The 18,473-nt window shown below is 38.0% G+C and overlaps 1 protein-coding gene across 7 annotated transcripts in view; it reads right to left on the bottom strand.

The window, feature by feature from the left end:
• The window catches only part of ATF7IP2 (activating transcription factor 7 interacting protein 2), a 59,706-nt gene that overhangs the window by 19,462 nt on the left and 21,771 nt on the right, over positions 1–18,473 (bottom strand). For all 7 annotated transcript variants that reach the window (XM_078439878.2, XM_078439880.2, XM_078439879.2 and 4 more), the window contains 3 exons: positions 17,419–17,573; positions 1,474–1,547; positions 299–360 (listed from right to left, as the gene is read on the bottom strand). In XM_078439878.2, the coding sequence (XP_078296004.1) occupies positions 299–360; positions 1,474–1,547; positions 17,419–17,573 (291 nt within the window). The remainder of the gene's footprint in view (positions 1–298; positions 361–1,473; positions 1,548–17,418; positions 17,574–18,473) is intronic.

Below are 18,473 nucleotides of genomic sequence, written 5' to 3' on the forward strand. Positions count from 1 at the left end.
GCTGACAGCAGAGAGCCTGATCCCAATGCAGGGCTTGAACTCATGAACTGTGAGATCACAACCTGAGCCAAAGTTGAATGTGTAATTGACTGAGCCACTCAAGTGCCCTGTTTGCTTTTTAATGTTTAAGCTAGACTGGACCATGGGTATGCCAAGTAGTCAGACATTAATTTCACAGAGAATGAATCTCCCGAAGAATGAATAACAAAACTAAGTCATCCAACATGTAGCAACACTCAAGTTCACAGAACTAACATATTCAAATAAACAGCACTCAGAAACAATATTTATTACCTACCTGAACTTCTGTTTCAGCATTTGGTAGACTGTTAGAATTTCCTGATGTAGGTTTTCCAGTATCTGAAAGACAATTATTAAAATACCAACATTTGACAAGTTTATTAAGCAATTAAATATTTGTGAACTTTGTAATATATACAAATGCTAAAACACAATAATGAGGATCCTAATTAACCATTTACCAAGTATGGGTACATAGCCACAAAAAGTAATTCAATGGACATACCTATTCCAAAGACCAAGGAACAGTGCAAACAAACAAAAAATCTAATTTTTGTTCAAAAGATTTTGTTCTTCTGTGACTTTACAACTGTATTAGTGACTCTTTTTTGAAAATCCATCTGTAAATTAACATAGCATTTGAGGAAAGACGCACATTTTTTATTCACAGTGTTTCTAAACTAGACTACTGGAGGGGGCTGAAGAGCATTCCATCCGGAACCAGTAGAAAATCTCAGATCAATGCTTAATATCCCTTGTAACTATCTGATTCACAATCTTAACAGTCCAAACCCTGGGGGCAATTCAGGAGATACATAAGTGGAGGTAAAGCTTTCTGAAATCAAGATGCAAATACTCTAAAATAGTAAAACGTGAAAAGGAAATGGATAATTTTGAATGAGAACTTCTAGGCCAACAAGAAAGCCATTTTAAAAGAGACAAACTTTAGAAATCTTAGGTTAAAGATTTTTACATAAGTGAAATAAGACAGAAACTCTAAAGAACAACAAAGTATTCTCAAAGAAAGTAAAAGTTAAAACATCAAAGATGCAAAACAACAGCCAGACTTTAAATCTTAAGTGGACTGTAAGGTAACTTAAAAGACAAAACAAAAAGACAAACAAGAAACAAATCTGTTCCCCCAACACAGGCCAGAGCAAACATGGAAAAATAATGTATACGAAAGGGTAAGTAGTCTCAAAACTCAAAAAGCCATTAAACACAATAAGCAAAAGGCCATAAATTGATAAACACGAGTTTAAAAAGAAACCTCAGTTATATCAAGGAATCGTTTACTTATTCAGATATAAATTAAAACACAGACATAAAACACTTTTGGAACCAGAATTAAAATATTTATTTATTGAAAGATAATATTCAATTCTCTATTAGAAAAAAACTGATTTGAGGTTTTCTAATTTGATAGATGATATTTTAATCAACTTCAGATACCTGTTGGATTTGATGTAATTGGAGCTGTCAAATTAGGACTTTCCACAGAAATCAACATAATATCATCATTGTTACTAAAATGATAAAGAAAATTAAAAACAAAAATAAACTAAACATGCATTATTAGGCTGAAACATGCAATCAGTGGTTAGAATTCTGACTTAACATTTCATAACTGACACGTTTTAATCTAACAATTGTGGGCAGAGGGAGAGAGATGATAAGTATACAATATACATAAGTGTTCAACACATACAAGTCACTCTAACATGTATACTTGCCTTCATGAAAATTAAAAGTATAACTGAAAGAAACCCATTAAGACACTTAGACTCTTCCAGATACAGGACTATAACAAACAAAGCTATAACAAATTAGTTCTGCTACGATTCTACATTGTATCACTATAATAGAAATAGTTACCATACATTTACTAAACTAAACAAAGTTGGTAAATGATGCTGATTGCGGTTACAGAATATCCTGAGTCAGAAGATTGTCTTCAGCTCCCATTTGACCCGGACTCCTTTCATGAGTTTATATTATTTTTTAAAGTTTATTTATTTGAGAGAGAGGAAGGAAGAGAGAGAGAGGGAGAGGGAGAGGGAGAGGGGGAGAGAGAGAGAGAGAGGGGGAGAGAGAGAGAGAGAGAGAGAGAGAGAGAGAGAATGAATGGGGGAGGAGGAGAGAGGGAGGGAGAGAGAATCCCAAGCAGGCTCTGGCCTGTCAGCAAAGAGCTCAATCTCATGAACCACGAGCTGAAATCAAGAGTTGGATGCTTAACCCACTGAGCCATCCAGGTGCCCTGAAATAAGAGAGGCCTAAACATAATTCCGTCTTTCCTTTTTTTAAAAGTAGGCTCCACCCTGGGCATGGGTTCCCACAGGCCTTAAACTCACAACCCTGAGATCAAGACCTGAGCTCAGATCAAGAGTCAGACATTCAACCGACTGAGCCACCCAGGTGCCCCTACTACTTTCGTGAGTTTGATATTTAAAATCAGAATCTTTAAGGAAATCTTGACAAAAATTTCATTAAGCCCATAAAATTGTTAGATGAATTTTCTATGCACAGAGTTACACCACTTTCTAAATTAAAAAAAAAAAAATTAATGTTTATTTGAGAGAGACAGAGTGTGAGCAGGGGAGGGGCAAAGAGAGGGAGACACAGAATCCAAAGCAGGCTCCAGGCTCCAAGCTGTCAGCATAGAGCCTGATGTGGGGCTCAAACTCACAAACCGTGAGATCCTCACCAGAGCCAAAGTCAGATGCTTAACTGACTGAGACACCCAGGCGCCCCTACACCACTTACTTATAGATGTTTTAAATTTGAGCTTTTGTATTTAGGTCTATGATCCATTTCAAATTATTTTTGTATATGGTGTAAGCTAAGACTGGAGGTTCACTTTTCCCCTCTGGTTATTCCTGCAACAGTTGTTGAAAAGACTATCTTTTTTTCCAACAAATTACCTTGGGAATTTTTGTTGAAAACCACTGGATCATATGCATATTCTCTAACCTGTCCACCGATTTGTAGGTCTATCCTAAACACCACCACATAAGTGCTGTCTTAATGACTATAACTTTATAAAAGTCTTTTTTTTTTTAATGTTTATTTTTGAGAGAGGGAGAGAGACAGAGCGTGAGTGGGGGAGGGGCAGACAGAGAGGGAGACACAGAATCTGAAGCAGGCTCCAGGCTCTGAGCTTTGAGCACAGTGCCCGACGCGAGGCTCAAACTCACAGACCTTGAGATCATGACCCGAGTCGAAGTCGGACACTTAACCGACTGTGCCACCTAAGTGCTCCAACTTTATAAAAGTCTTAAACTTAGGTAGTGCATGTCTTTCAACTTTGTTCTTCTAACACTGCTTTCATCTTGTAGATCTTTTGCATTTTATGTAAGTTTTCAATCAGCTTGTTACTATCTATAAAAAAAAAAAAAAAAGGCCACCAGGATTTTGATTGAGACTCCACTAAACGTATAGAACAATTTGGGTGAAGTGACATTAATAATGAATTTTCTGATTTGTAAACATGACGTATCTCACCCTATATTTAGGTCTCCTTTAATTTCAGCAATTTCTTGTACTTTTAAAAACTAACAGATGAGTTTTTTAAGAGCAGCTTTAGGTTTATAGCAAAATTAAGTGGAAGGTCCAGAGAGTTCCCATGTACTTATTGTCCCTAACCAACCTCTCGCCCACAGCTTCCCCATCAAAATCCTGTATCACGGTGGTATGCTTGTTACAGATGATGAACCTATACTGACACATCATTATCATTGTCAAAGTCCACACTCTACAATCGGGTTCACTCTTCGTGGTGAAAATTCCATGAGTTTTGACAAATGTAAAATGATATATATCCACCATTATAGAACCATAGACCATAGTGTCACTGCCCTAAAAGTCCCTGTGGTTCACCTATTCTTTTCTCCTCACTAACTCACTGGTGGCATTTGATCCTTTTAGTGTCTCCATAGTTTTGTCTCTTCTAGAATGTCATGTAGTTAGCATCACAGTATATACAGCCTTCTCAAATTGACTTCTTTCATTTAGCAATATGCATTTAAGTTTTTTCTGGATCTTTTCATAGTTGGAGAGCTCATTTCTTCTTGAGTATCGTGTAATATTCCATTGTCTTGAATGTATCGGTTTATTTATATAATGAAGGACATCTTGGTTGCTTCCAAGTTTTGGCAGTGACGAATAAAATTACATTTTATATGATTCTATTTTCTCTCCTTTCTTAGCCTATCAGTTATACTTCTTTTTTAGATGGTTCCCTTAGAGTCTATACGTTTACAACGAATCCAAGACTACTGACAAATAACACTATGCTGCTTCACAAGTAGGGCAAGTACCTCCCAATAACAAAATATTCCTAATCTCGCTTGCCCTTTCCATGTATCATTGCTATCGTTCATTTCATTTAAACAAACACACACATACATAAATACACTGTTGCCATTGCTTCCAACAAACTCTTGTCAAATCACTTAATAAGATGAATAAAAGCTTGCGCTCTACCTTTGCTTATTACGTCTCTGACAATCTTCTTTTCTTTCTGTAGATCTGCTTATCTGATTTATTTTCCTTCTCTGTAAAGAATTTTTAACATTTCTTGCAAGGCAGGTCTACAGGCAACAAGCACACTAAACTTTTGTTTGTCTGAGAAAGTTTGTATTTCTCCTTTGATTCTGAAGGAGAATGTCACAGAGTACAGAATTTTAAGTTGGTGGTTTTTTGTTCTCTCAACATTTCACTCCACCCTCTTCGTGCTTACATCATTTCTAAGGAGAAGTTGGAGGTAATTCTTATCTTTGCTCAACTATGGGTAAGGTGTTTTTTTCCTCTAGCTTTTTTCAAGATTTTATCTTTGATTTTCGGAATTTTAAAAATCGTATGCCCAAATGTAGGGTTTTTTTTTTTTTTTTTAATATTTATCCTGCTTGGTGTTTTCTGAGATTGCTGGTTCTGTGACTTGGTATCTAACATTAATTTGGTAGAAATTCTTCGTCATGATTGCTTGAAATACTACTTTTACTCCTTCTATCAGCCTCCTCCCCCTTTTCTATCCTTCTGGTGTTCCCATTTTGCTTATGTGCCTTCGTTTGTAGTTGTCCCAACTTCTTGGAGATTTCTGTTGTCTTTTTCTCTTTGCTTTTCTGTTTTCAAGCTTCTATTGTCATTCTCAAGCTCAGTGAAGCTTTCCTCAGCGATGTCTATTCTAATAAGCCCATCAAAGGCATTCTTGTTGCTGTTTGGATCTCAAGCACTTCTTTTTCATAAAATTTCCGGTTCTCTGCTTACATTATCTACCTGTTCTTGCATTTTTTTCTACCCTTTTTTTTCATTAAAGCCCTTAGCAAAGTGGTAATTTTTCAAAATTCCTAGTCTGATAATTTGAACATTTCTGACTCTGCTTCTGATGCTTAAGTCTCTTCAAATCGTGTTTCTTGCCTTTTAGTATGTCTTGTGATATTTCGTTGTTGTTGAAAGGGGGACATGATATACTGGGTGAAAGGAACTATGATAAAAAGTCATTGGTAATGCATTAATGAGACGGGGTAGGGAGGGGAAGCTTCTACTGGTCCTGTGATTAGCTCTCAGCTTTTAAGTAAGCCTGTGCCCTTGGAGTGTGGACTTCACCAGTGCTTCTCAGTCCCCGACACCGTTCAGGCGGGACAGGATGGCTGGAGCAGGTGGAGTTGCGTATTTACTTCCTCCAGATGGAAGGCCAGAGGGAGCGGGAACTGGACATTTCCTTTCCCCCAGGTAGGTTAAGTTCTGGTAACAGTTTCTCTCTAGGACAGGCCTTGTTAAGAACACAGTGCTCTGGTGTACTTTAGAAGCTTCCTTTCACTACCCGCCTCTATAAGCACGAGGGGATTTCTCTCCAGTGTTCACCGTGAGGCCCTGGCAAAGCCCCACCTGGAGTTGCTAACTCTTGATTTGTCTACACTGAGCCTCCAGCAATTACAGTTTAGGTTTTCCTACCCTGGGACTGGTTCCCACGGAGTCTTCTGCTCTCGTTCCTGGATGTCGTGATGACTATTTCTGCCTGTTGTCCTCTCCATTGGGGGGGTGGGGGGAGAACGTTGCTCTGTGACCTTACTTCTTCTCTAGTGGTTCTAAGAAGAGCTGTTGATTTTTCAATTTGTTCAGCTTTTTTACCTGTCGTTAGAATGGAGTGACGACTCTCTGCATGCTGGATCACAAACCTGGTATCTTCTTTGTAGTTTTGAAATTAGGTCTTACAGATATTTTAGTAATCTTAGCCCTATGTATATCATATTCTTTGACATTATTGTAAATAGGATGGATTTTAAATTTGAAATTCCAACTATCTGTGGCCTGTATGCAGAAACACTGTATTAAACAGGACTTATATAACATATATACACACATATACATACACACACACACACACCATGTAATATAGAGGAACAGTATACTATATACACGCATATATACCCTATATGGAAACACAGAAAAATACTTTACATTACCCACATATTTACAATATCCAGCACTCTGCATCTCTTTACCTTTGCATAGATCCACATTTCCATTTGGTTTTGTTTTCCTTCTGCCTACAGAACTTCCTTTAACATTTCTTGCAGTGCAGGTCTGCTGCTGATATATTCTCCACCCCCCTATATTCACCTTTTTTTCGTGGGAAAATGTCTGTTTCCCCCTACATGTCTGAAAGGTGTTTTCACAGGAGTGTAAAAATTCTAATGGGTCATTTTTCTTTCAATGCTTTAGAGATGTCTTCATTCCAATGCTTTAGAAATGCCTTCTAGTTTGCATAGTGCACAGCAAGAAATCTCCTTATCTTACTTTTTTTGTTCCTTTCTATATAAGGAGTCTTTTCTTTCTGGCTGCTTTTAAGATCTTGTCACTGGGGCGCCTGGATGGCTCATTTGGTTGAGTGTCCAACTCTTGATTTCAGCTCAGGTCATGATCTTTCAGGTTCCTGGGATCGAGCCCCGTATAGGGCTCTGTGCTGACGGTGCGGAGCCTGTGTGGGATTCTCTGTCTCCCTCTCTCTGCCCCTCTCCCCGCCTGCATACACTCTCTTTCTCTCTCACACAATAAAGTGTATATGTTCCAAAGGTCTCTGATGCTCTGTTCATTTTTTTCTCTGTTAGTCTTTTACCTCCCCATGCTTTTGTCTGAACAGTTTCTAGTACTATTCCACTGTTTTTTAAATGAGTAATTCTCTCTTCTGTTCTTAATCCTAATCAGTGTACTCTGCATTTACTGTGTTTTTCACCTCTAGAAGTTCAACTTGGGTGTTTTTGTTGTTGTTTTTTACATCCTCCATCTTCCTTTCTATCGTAGGACATGAACGCTATACAGGTTAATAGCTGTTTCATATTGTGGTTGTCCATCAAACATACTGTTTCCAGGTCTGTTTCTATCATTTCAGTTTTCTCCTTGCTATGAATTATATTTTTGGCTACTCTGCATCCCCGTTAAAGGTGCCAGACATTGTAAAATTTACACTGTTGAGTGATGGATGACATTTCATTCTTTCAAAGAATGCTGGACTTGATTCCGGCATGCAGTTAAATACTCAGGATTAGTTTCATCCTTGGTGTCCTTTCAGTTTTTTGGGAGTAGGTCCACTGCAGTTTTGAGGATGAAGCCAGCCCCACTATAGCATGCCCACCTCAAGACTCTACCTGGTGTTCATCCTTTAAGTTTCTTCATTGTAGCCAGAGGGAAAGCAAAATGTTCCTACCCTGTACAATACCCAAGAAATGTTTGGTCTTCTTCTTTTCAGTGGTTCTTTTCCCAGCCCCTTGAAGTTTCATCCTTTGCACGTAAAGATCTGTATTCAAATAATAACTCAAGAGGGTGCCTTTGCAAGTCATCAGACCTCTATCTTTACGCAGTTTCTTTTCATCACTGTTCTGCCTCACAATTCTAGCCAACTCAGACTTCCAAGTCTCTGATCTAAATGTAGCAAGATCTCAGGTGTACCTGGGTGGCTCAGTAGGTTAAACATTGGGTTCTTGGTTTCAGCTCAGGTCACAATCTCACAATCTGTGACCTGAGCCCCATGTTGGGCTCTGTGCTGACAGCATGGAACCTGCTTGGGATGCTTTCTCTCTCCCCCTCTGTCCCTCCCCTGCTCACTCTCTCTCAAAATAGACAATAAACATGTAAAAATAAATAAATAAATGTAGCAAGACCTGTAGGCTGTTTGGGCTCTTCCTGCCCCTGTCTTTCAACCTGCGAAATGCCTCTGGGCAGTAAGCTTGAACACTGTAGGGTACATTTCAGGTGCTTCCCTTTCCCCAGGGAACACAGTCTTATGATCCCTGTTGAACATTTCTGAACACAATTCTTTTTCTTTTTTAGTTTGGTTTTCTGTTTGTTGACAATCAAAGAACAATTCCTGTAGTAATTAATACTTCATGGACAGAAGTGAACATTTCCTACATGCTCCCTTTAGTTTTGTGAAATCAACTGGTTTAAATGCACATTTTAAAGCAGATTTAATTCAATAATTTTTCCCCAAATTTATCAATAAGAGAGTCTAATAGCCATCATTTCTAAGTTCAGTAAATAAAAACAAATGTTTAGATCGAAATTTGATTAAGAACATTTTAATCTTCTATCCACTTTTGGTCTCTAACAAAACTGTTTTGTATGTATTTCTTTCTACTAGTAATAGTGATCATATGGTTGAAAGATTGATAACTATACTTATTTTGTTGCTTAACCATAAGCAATTCTTTTCAGATGTTCATTACACCAGAGTCAAAATCTCTTTATCAATCTCAAAATTCTTCATTTAACATTTGTAAAGTATTTCTAGTATTTTTTTTAAGTTTATTTATTTAGGTAATCTCTATCCCCATGTTGGGGCTTGAAAACTGTAAGTCACATGCCCCTCCAACTGAGCCACCTAGGCAACCCAAATACAGTACAGTGCTATTTTAGGAGTCTAAGAAACCAAGCAGAAGACTTTAAAAAGCAGAGTGGAATTTTTGGCTTTTTCACTGGGCTGGGGCGGTAAAGATTGCAATTTGAGACCCACTAAAGTGGAGGGACCTAGTGAATGCTCCAAGCTTTCAGCCAGGAATCCATGGAGGGCTAGGTTTTTTGTTTTGTTTTGTTTTTTTTAAGTTTCACATATGTTTGTTCCATACAAAACAAAACAAAACATAGTGTTATGTCTTAAGAGCCAGAGTGAATGAAAGGTAGAAGGAACCTTGCCACATTCACAACAAGCCTAAATTTATACCATTCTCTGAGGAGCTTAGGTGACCAGGCCCTACTCTGCCAGAGGACAGAATGAACCTTGTGTACAGTATATCATTCCAGAGCCTCACCAATTTTTCAGAAATTATCAAGTGTGCCAAAAAACAGAATCAAATGACCAGAAACTGACAGAACAGCAACAGCAACAGTTACACAGATGATGTGGATGCTGCAGTTTTAACACAAGGACATTAAAAAAACTATAATTAATACTTTTAAGAATAGTGAGGAAAGACAGAGATATAGTTAAAGCCAGATGGAACATTCATCAGAAAAGCAGAAACTATGGAAAAAAAAGACTACACTGAAACTAACAAGTCAATTCATATAAAGACACTATTAAGAAAGTGGAAGGGGCGCCTGGGTGGCTCAGTCGGTTGGGCGGCCGACTTCGGCTCAGGTCGTGATCTCGTGGTCTGTGAGTTCGAGCCCCGCGTCGGGCTCTGGGCTGACAGCTCAGAGCCTGGAGCCTGCTTCCGATTCTGTGTCTCCCTCTCTCTCTGCCCCTCCCCCATTCATGCTCTGTCTCTCTCTGTCTCAAAAATAAATAAAAACGTTAAAAAAAAAAAAAAAGAAAGAAAGTGGAAGGACTTGGGACTAGAAAAAGGTATTCATTGTAAACATATCTGACAAAAAACGTAAGACAGGCAACTCAAAGGGAAAACATGCAAAAGTCTTAGAGAAACTTCATAAAAGGTATTAGAATGGCTCACAACCATAACTTGTACTTCACTACATTATTAGAAGGAAATACAAATTCAAAACCAATACGTGGTGTTATCAACATACCAGTGTGGCGAAGCAAAAAAGAGAATATCAAGTGATGGCAAGGATATGGGAGAACAACCACCTCATTATCCTTTCTAATGGAAATACAGCTTTGGTATGCTTTCCCTGGTAAAGTGTTTGGTAATATCTATTAAACCTGAAAGTACATATATACTCTAGGACCTACCAATTCCATTTCCAGGCAACAGAAATGTGTGTACGTACATTCACCAAAACACATGTAAAGGAATGTTCATAACAGCACTACTCATAATTTCCCCAATCTGCAAACAAACCAGGTGCCCACGAATAAGTAAACTGAGGTATATTCGTATGATGAACATTATACAGAAAAGAGAACGAACACATCATTGCTGCTCAGTGGAGCATGGATGAGCCTCACAACATATAATGTTGGACAAAAGAGGCAAGACACCAAAGTGTTCCCTGAGTCTGACTCCATTTCTATAAAGGTGAAAACCAACCAAAAACTTAGGTTAAAAGTTCAGATAGTGTTACTTAGGTCACTCTGGTAGGAGTAGGATTGGTGATTAGGAGTGAGGCATGAGGCAGAATGGATGGCACTGGTTTGACCCAAGAGATAGTTACAAAATGTTTTTATTTTCTAAGCTATACATTTGCCAAGCTATACATTTATCTTTTGTAGTTTTCAGTGGGCATTATGTCAATTAACTTAATTTTTAAAAATTATTTATATAAATGTGTGTGTATATATATATGCATGTAGAAAAGTGTGTCTGTTTGTGTGTGTATATAAACTGTTAATACTTACCCTGAGAAGCTAATCTGTGTATCTGCACACTGAAGATTGGAATCCCATGACCATTCAAAGACATGTGACTTTTATAAAACTGTTCTACTGACTGACACCAGTGATGGCTGTTTTTTTTTTTTTTTTTTTTAATGTTTGTTTGTTTGTTTATTTATTTATTTTTGAGAAAGAGCACAAGTGGGAGAGGAGCACAGAGAGAGGGAGAGAGGGAATCCAAGCAGGCTCCAGCTGAAGAGAGGATTAATAAACTGGAAAATAGGTCAATAGGAAATATCCAGACTGAAGCCTGGAGAACAGAAGACATGGCGGCTACAGAGAAGCAAGTAATTGAAATACCGGAGGGGAGAAGAGATGGAATGGTGCCGAAGGAATATCTGAAGAGACAATGGCCAAGATTTTTCCAAAGATAGTGGAAGACATAAAACCAGATTCATGAAAACGGTGAGTCCCAATCGAGATAAATTAAAAACCAAACACTAAACCCAAGCCCCCACAACTAGCATCATAGTGCACTAATGAAAACCAAAGGTAAGTAGGATATCTTAAAAGCAGAAATACAGACACAATCTTTGAAGAAACAACAATCAGACTGAAGCTAACTTTTCAACAGAGATGGTAGAAGTCAGAGGTAAAGACATGTTGAAAGTTCTGAAAGCAAATAACTACCTACAAGTCAATACCTATGTTAAAATAGTCTTTAAAAATATAGACAAAATGAGGGCACCCAGGTGGCTCAGTCAGATAAGCATCTGATTTCTGCTCAGTTAAGCATCTGACTTCTGCTTAGGTCTTGATCTCATAATTTATGAGTTCGAGCCCCACATCGGGCTCTGTGCTATGTGGAGTCTGCTTGGGATTCTCTCTCTTTCTCCCTCTCTGCTCCTCCCCCACTTGCGCTCTGTCTCTCTCTCTCTCTCTCAAATAAATAAACTTAAAAAAAAAAAAAGACAGAATGGCATTGTTTCCAAACCAAAAAAACCTGACAAAATTTATCTTGAGCAAAACTAAAAAAAGAAATAACAAAGAACAAAGTTCTTCAGGCAGACAGAAAATTACCGCAGATCGAAAGACAGAAATACAGGAAGAAATGAAGAGCAACAGGAGTGGTAAATATGTGGGTAACTCTGAGTAATGACTGTAACAAAGCAGTGATACCAGGCGCCTGGGTGGTTCAGTCGGTGAAGCATCCGACTTCCACTCAGGGCATAATCTCACAGTCCATGAGTTCGAGCCCCATGTCGGGCTCTGTGCTGACAGCTCAGAGCCTGGAGCCTGCTTGAGATTCTGTGTCTCCCTCTCTCTCTGTCCCTCCCCTGCTCATGGTCTGCCTCTGTCTCAAAAATAAATAAAAATATTAAAAAGAAACAACAGTGATATTGTCTTGTGAGATTTAAAATACAGAGGACTTGGGGCGCCTGGGTGGTGCAGTCGGTTAAGCGTCCGACTTCAGCCAGGTCACGATCTCACGGTCCGTGAGTTCGAGCCCCGCGTCAGGCTCTGGGCTGATGGCTCGGAGCCTGGAGCCTGTTTCCGATTCTGTGTCTCCCTTTCTCTCTGCCCCTCCCCTGTTCATGCTCTGTCTCTCTCTGTCCCAAAAATAAAATAAAAAACGTTGAAAAAAAAAATTAAAAAAAAAAAAAAATGTAAGTAAGGCTTCCAGTTAACAGTAGGCTATTAGTAGTTAACATTTTTGGGGAGTCAAAAGTTATGTGTGAAGTTTTGTGCGTGGGGTCGATGCTGCATTATTCGAGTGTCAACTGTAATGTAAAATGAAAATGTGTGAAAACACAAAAGATGGAGTGAGAGCAGTAAATGGAGTTACAGGGTTCTAAGGTCAAGCACTGCCTACAAAATGGCAGAGGTAGCAAATCATATGAGATTCTGATTACTAGAGTCAAGGATCCAAATCTGATCTTTAGGGCAATTTCTAAAAGAACAATGAAGATGTGTAATTAACAAGGTAATGGGGAAAGAGGAAAACAAGATTGATTCAAAAGGCTAAAACAGCGACCAACACACAGACATAGACAAGGGAGAAGGAGCATAAAACAGATGGAATGAAAGAGAACAGAAGAAAGACTGTAGTTCTGAACCCACGTATTTCAGTAAGATTACATTAAACATAAATCTAGATTTTCTAATAAATAGGCAACTATTTTCAAATTGGGTTTAAACCACATGTTTAATTTAATAATTAAAAAGCTAGCACCCATGTAACCACCGCTCAGGTAAATATATTTTATATGATCAGCATTTCAGAAACCCACGTGCCTCTATCCTGTATTATAAATCTCCATAAATAGCATTTGTAGTGCTAATTTCTTTGTTTTATTCTTTAGATTCACCATCTAGCCTTGAATTCCTACATAATGTACTTCTATTTTTCTGGCTATTTTTGACATTCATTTGAACAGAATCGAACCATTCAATGTTTTTACGGGAGTAACTCAGTTGCATGTGACTGCAGTTCCTCCCTTTCCACTAACGTACAGAATTCCACTGTGCGGATTTACTGTAATTTATTCACTTCAAGTGTAGATGGGCTTTTTTTCCTTCTCGTTTTTGACTAGTATGGAAAATGCTAATAAATGTTCCTCTGCATATATCCTATTGCACATTTAAAGGGCATGTTTCAAAGGATAGGAACGTGAGGTCAAATGATGGTCAGATCTTCAATATTCCTAGATAATGCCAAATTTTTTCTAAAGCATTATACCAATTTGCTCTTCTAACAACAAAATTTTAAACAGAGTCAGTTCCCTTTATTTCAAAGCCTCTCCAATACATCTGGTGTTGTTGGATTTGTCAACGTTTTACTTTTCCTTACCTGATATGAAATGACAGCTCATTGTGGCTTTAATTTGCATTTCCCTGATTACTAATGAAAATGAGCACCTTTTCATATGTTTATTGGTCATTTGGAATTCCTCTTTTGTGAAATACACATACAAGTCTTTTGCCCATTTTCCTTTTGTATTATCTGGCTTTTACTCACTGAAACTCTTTTATATATATACTCTGGGTACTAGTCCTCAATAGGTTCTATGTGCTGCATATGTCTTCTTCACCTTGATGGCTTGTCTTCTCACTAAAATTATAGTGCCTTGAGAGAAGAAGTTTCGAATTTGAATGTGGTAAATAAAAAAAAAAAAGATTTAATGTGATCAATTTTTTCGCTTATTGCAAAGGTATTTGTGTCTTAAGAAATCTTTCCTTATCTGAAGTTCATGGAGACATTCTATATTACCTTCTAAAAGCTTTATAATTCTCCTTTCGTTATTTAGTTCCTAATCCACATGAGATTGATTTTTATGTATAGTCTGATATAGGGATCCAATTTCTTTCATATTTCCCTCAACAAGAGTAGCAAAGTAACTGCAGTATTTACTAAGTCCCTCATGTCCCAGATGATGTGCCATACATTCTCCATCACTGATCATATATATATATATATATATATATATATATATACCTACGTACATATACACACACATACATATATATATATATATGCATAGGTTTAAGGATTCTCCATTTGTCTATCACTCGTATCACATTATCCTCATTACTCCAGTTTAGTAGTGTCCTGACATCTGATGGCAAACTCCTTCCTTTGTGTTTCTCTAGTTGATGGACATCTTGGGTTTCTTAATCTACTGCATTTATGCACACATTTTAGAAATCAAATCATCTTGTCAAGTTCCACAAAATTACACACTGGGGAACTGATTGGAATTGCACTCCATAAATTAATTTCAACAAAAGTGAGAACATTCTATAAATACTGCATTGGGCAACCCATAAACATAGTACATTTCTCCACTGAATTTTTCTTAAAATCTCTGGAAGTTTTGTTCATTTTCTTCAGTTATTACATGTCTTATTGAATGTATTCCTAGCTTAGCTAATGGCTGTATTTGGTGCTACTGTATTGGTGTGGTATCTTTAAAAAATATCTTATAATTCCCTAATTGTTTGTATCAGGTATACAGGAATATAACTGATTTCTTACACATTTGAGATTGGCAATGTTGCTAACCTCTTAGTAATCCTAATAATGTATCTGTAAGTTATGTTGCATTTCCTACATTATAATCCTACACTAATCATCCAAGGATAGCAATAATATTTCTTCCTTCTTTTTAAACCCTCTATATTTTGACTTCTTTTTCTTCCTTTAGCCAAGAGATCCAGTAGAAGGTTAAAGTGATGACCGCAGGCATCCTTCTATTTTATATCTTAAAGGAAATACTTCCAATATTTCACCATCAGATCTGTTTTACGGTTTTTGTAGATATTCTTTATCAGATTAAGGATGTTACCTCCCTATTCCAAGTTTGCCAGGAATTTGGTTTTTAATCATCAACAGGTATTTTGTCAAATCCGACCTCTATTTTGAGTTAACAATGATTCTTGTCCTGGCAAATTACATTCGCTGATTTTTTTTATTGTTGAACCAACCTGGCAGCATTGCTGTGACAAACTCAACTTTTATAGATTATTGGACTCGGCTTACTAGTGTCTTGTTTAGGATACCTGTGTCTGTTTTGTGGGTAAAAGTGGACTGTAGGTTTCCATTTCTGTAAAATGTTAAAATTGACTTTGTATCAGAATTGTGCTAGATTGTAGTATCTAGTCTCATAAAATGAACTCAAGTATTTCCTCTTTTTTTGTTCTTTGGAAGAGTTTAACACCGGTGTTGTTTCTTTCTTCGGTGTTTTTAAAACTCACCACTGAATCCATCCATCCAGGTCAAGTTATACACACTTGTTAGCATGGTTGCCTAGGACAAGTTACATAAATGGCAGATTCTTCATGACAGAGCATAAGGTAGATTGTTCTTATCAGATAAAGCCACTGACAAATTTGCAATATTGGTCTACAAAATGCTATTTTCATGGGGTCTTCACTTTTCAACTTCTATCACTAGCATTTTATTTTTCTTCTTAGTCACATGATGAGTTTCAGCACACACATTAAGAGGTAGTAACAACAGGGACGCCCGGGTGGCTCAGTCGATTAAGCGGCCGATGTCGGCTCAGGTCATGATCTGGCAGTTTCGTGGGTTCTAGCCCTGTGTGCGGCTCTGTGCACTGACTGTGCAGAGCCTGCTTAGGATCCTCTCTCTTGCTCTCTCTCTGCCCCTACCCTGCTCACACTCTCTCTCTCAAAATAATTTTTAAAAAATTGAAAAGAAAAAAAGAAGTGGTAACAACAAAGACTCGATGAAATGGGACTCCTGCCTTCATAAACTAAATAAATGCTTTCTTCATAGCAGCTTCCTGGCTCAAAACTAAAATGAATATTAGGAATATTAGGAACGTTAGGGTTTCTTCCGAGGAGTCAAAACTGCATGTAAATTCCCAAGTACCAAGAATCTACTGCAAATGGTGTAGATTTGGGATGCTTCTCCTTCTTTTGCTGCCTCCTTGGGTATGCGCAGTTATCTGGGGAAAGGGTGTTGTTCTTCAAATAATGGCCATCCTTTATTTATTTTTGGTTATATATTTTTCTCTTTTTAAAAGCTGGAGTATAATTTAACATATAAAAGTAAAACCTGAGGACATTTTAAGGAGTTTATGTTAAGAATAAATAAATAGTATTATAAAGCTCCAAAACTGTTCAAAATCACCAAAGAAAAGAATTCACTAAAATGCCCCTCCCCCCATCATCTATCTAGGCTGGAATCAGTAATCGTGTTTCTTTGTTAAACCTAATGATTTCTTCCCTACCAGCCCCAAATCTTTTAGACTAGATCAGGGGTTCCAGGTCTTGGATGCTTTTTTTTTTTTTTAAGTTTATTCATTTTTGAGAGAGAGAGACAGAGCATGAGCAGGGCAGAGAGAGAGAGAGAGAGAGAGAGAGACAGAGACAGAGACAGAGAGAGAGAGAGACACGGAATCCAAAGCAGGATCCAGGCTCTGAGCTGTCAGTACAGAGCCCAATGCGGGGCTCGAACTCACGAACTGTGAGATCATGACCTGAGCTGAAGTCGGATGCTTAACTGACTGAGCCACCCAGGCTCCCCTTGGATGCTTTTTTTAGACAAGGAAGTTAGTCTGTTCACTCTAATTTGAAGTTGCCATGACACTGCTTTCAACCTCTAAGAAACTAATAATTTCAGGCACTTCTTCTCCACTCTTACTTTCCTAGCCTCAGTCTTCTCTGTAATTTTTGTAAGCCACTGTTTCACAGGACCTTGACTTTTCCGTGTGTAGAACAAAAACCACAGGAGTGATCAAGTGACCACTCTGGTCCCCATACCAAAGCTGGAACACAGCATAAGGGAAAACCCAATCCCCTAGTCAATTCTAAACTTGACTTAGTACTGTTTTTCTTTTTAAGTAAACCCTACTCCCAATGTGGAGCTTGAACCCACTACCCAGCGATCAAAGGTCACATGTTCTACCGACTGAGCCATTCAGGTGCCCATATTTAGTAAAAACCACCATGTAAAACAACGATAAAAGCCCCGGATAACCGATTCCACTCCTTCACAACAGACAAGAATGAATGTGAACATTTAAGCTGTTTTACGCTTGAGAAACATAGGTTTACGAGCATCTACTTAGTTAAGTATGCATTTTTATAGAAATGCCTACCTTTCAGAAACAGCATCATGTTTCCTTGATAAATTAATCTTTTCACTCGCATTTTGTGAAGGGTTAGCAGATTCAGAGTTCACCGAAGTCTTTCTTTTATCTGGACTACTGACTGACTCTGGGCTCTTATCCAAATTCGTCTCTGAATTTGTAACCTGTTAATTGGGTGAGGGGAAAGCACTGAAAGGGAGTGGAGTGTTACCACTTGTATTCTTCCACACACAACTACTAGTTAAACTTTCACCTGGAAAATGTTCTCAAGATATTCCCGAATACATATGGCAAAACATACGTTAAGTTATATGTATTTCGATGGCTAATGACAATCATTGCAGTTTCTCTGCCAAAATGAATTTTAAAAATACTTCTAGGAGATAAAAATGATAGTAACAAATGAACTTGTTAGCTTGCGTGGAAAAGAAAAATAAATACCTAAGTACTTATACAACGTTTTATTCCTATCAGACTATGTTATAGGAACTCAGAAACCTTAAACTTTAATAAGCAAATTTTTACTTTCATTATACTTCTAATAATAAGTGAAAACCAGAAATAAATCAAATTTCCAACTTGTTCTTCCAGTTGGTGAGTTTTGTTTAAAACTTGGAAGCTGAAGTACTTAGTACATGCTTTGGTTGAGAACTTACAGTATTTTTTTTTTTAAGTTTATTTATTTTGAGGGTGGGGGAGAGAGAGGGACAGAGAGAGAGAGAACTTGCTGACAGCGTTGAGTTTGATGTGGGGCTCGAACTCACAAGCAGTGGTGAGATCATGACCTGAGCTGGAGTTGGACACTTAAGTCAACTGAGCTACCCAGGTGCCCTGAGAACTTGCAGTAGTTAAAATATCTGTGTTAGTTGGGGCCCCTGGGTGGGTCAATGGGTTAAGCGTCAGACTCCTGATTTTGGCTCAGGGCATGATCTCACTGTTTTGTGGGTTCAAGCCCCATGTCAGCCTCTGTGCTGACAGCTCAGGGCCTGGAGCCTGCTTCGGGTTCTGTGTCTCCCTCTCTCTCTGCCCCTTCCCTGCTCATGCTCTATCTCTCTCTCTCTCAA

The sequence above is a fragment of the Panthera onca genome, chromosome E3 (genome assembly GCF_046562875.1).
Source record: "Panthera onca isolate mPanOnc1 chromosome E3, mPanOnc1 haplotype 2, whole genome shotgun sequence".
NCBI lineage: Eukaryota > Metazoa > Chordata > Mammalia > Carnivora > Felidae > Panthera > Panthera onca.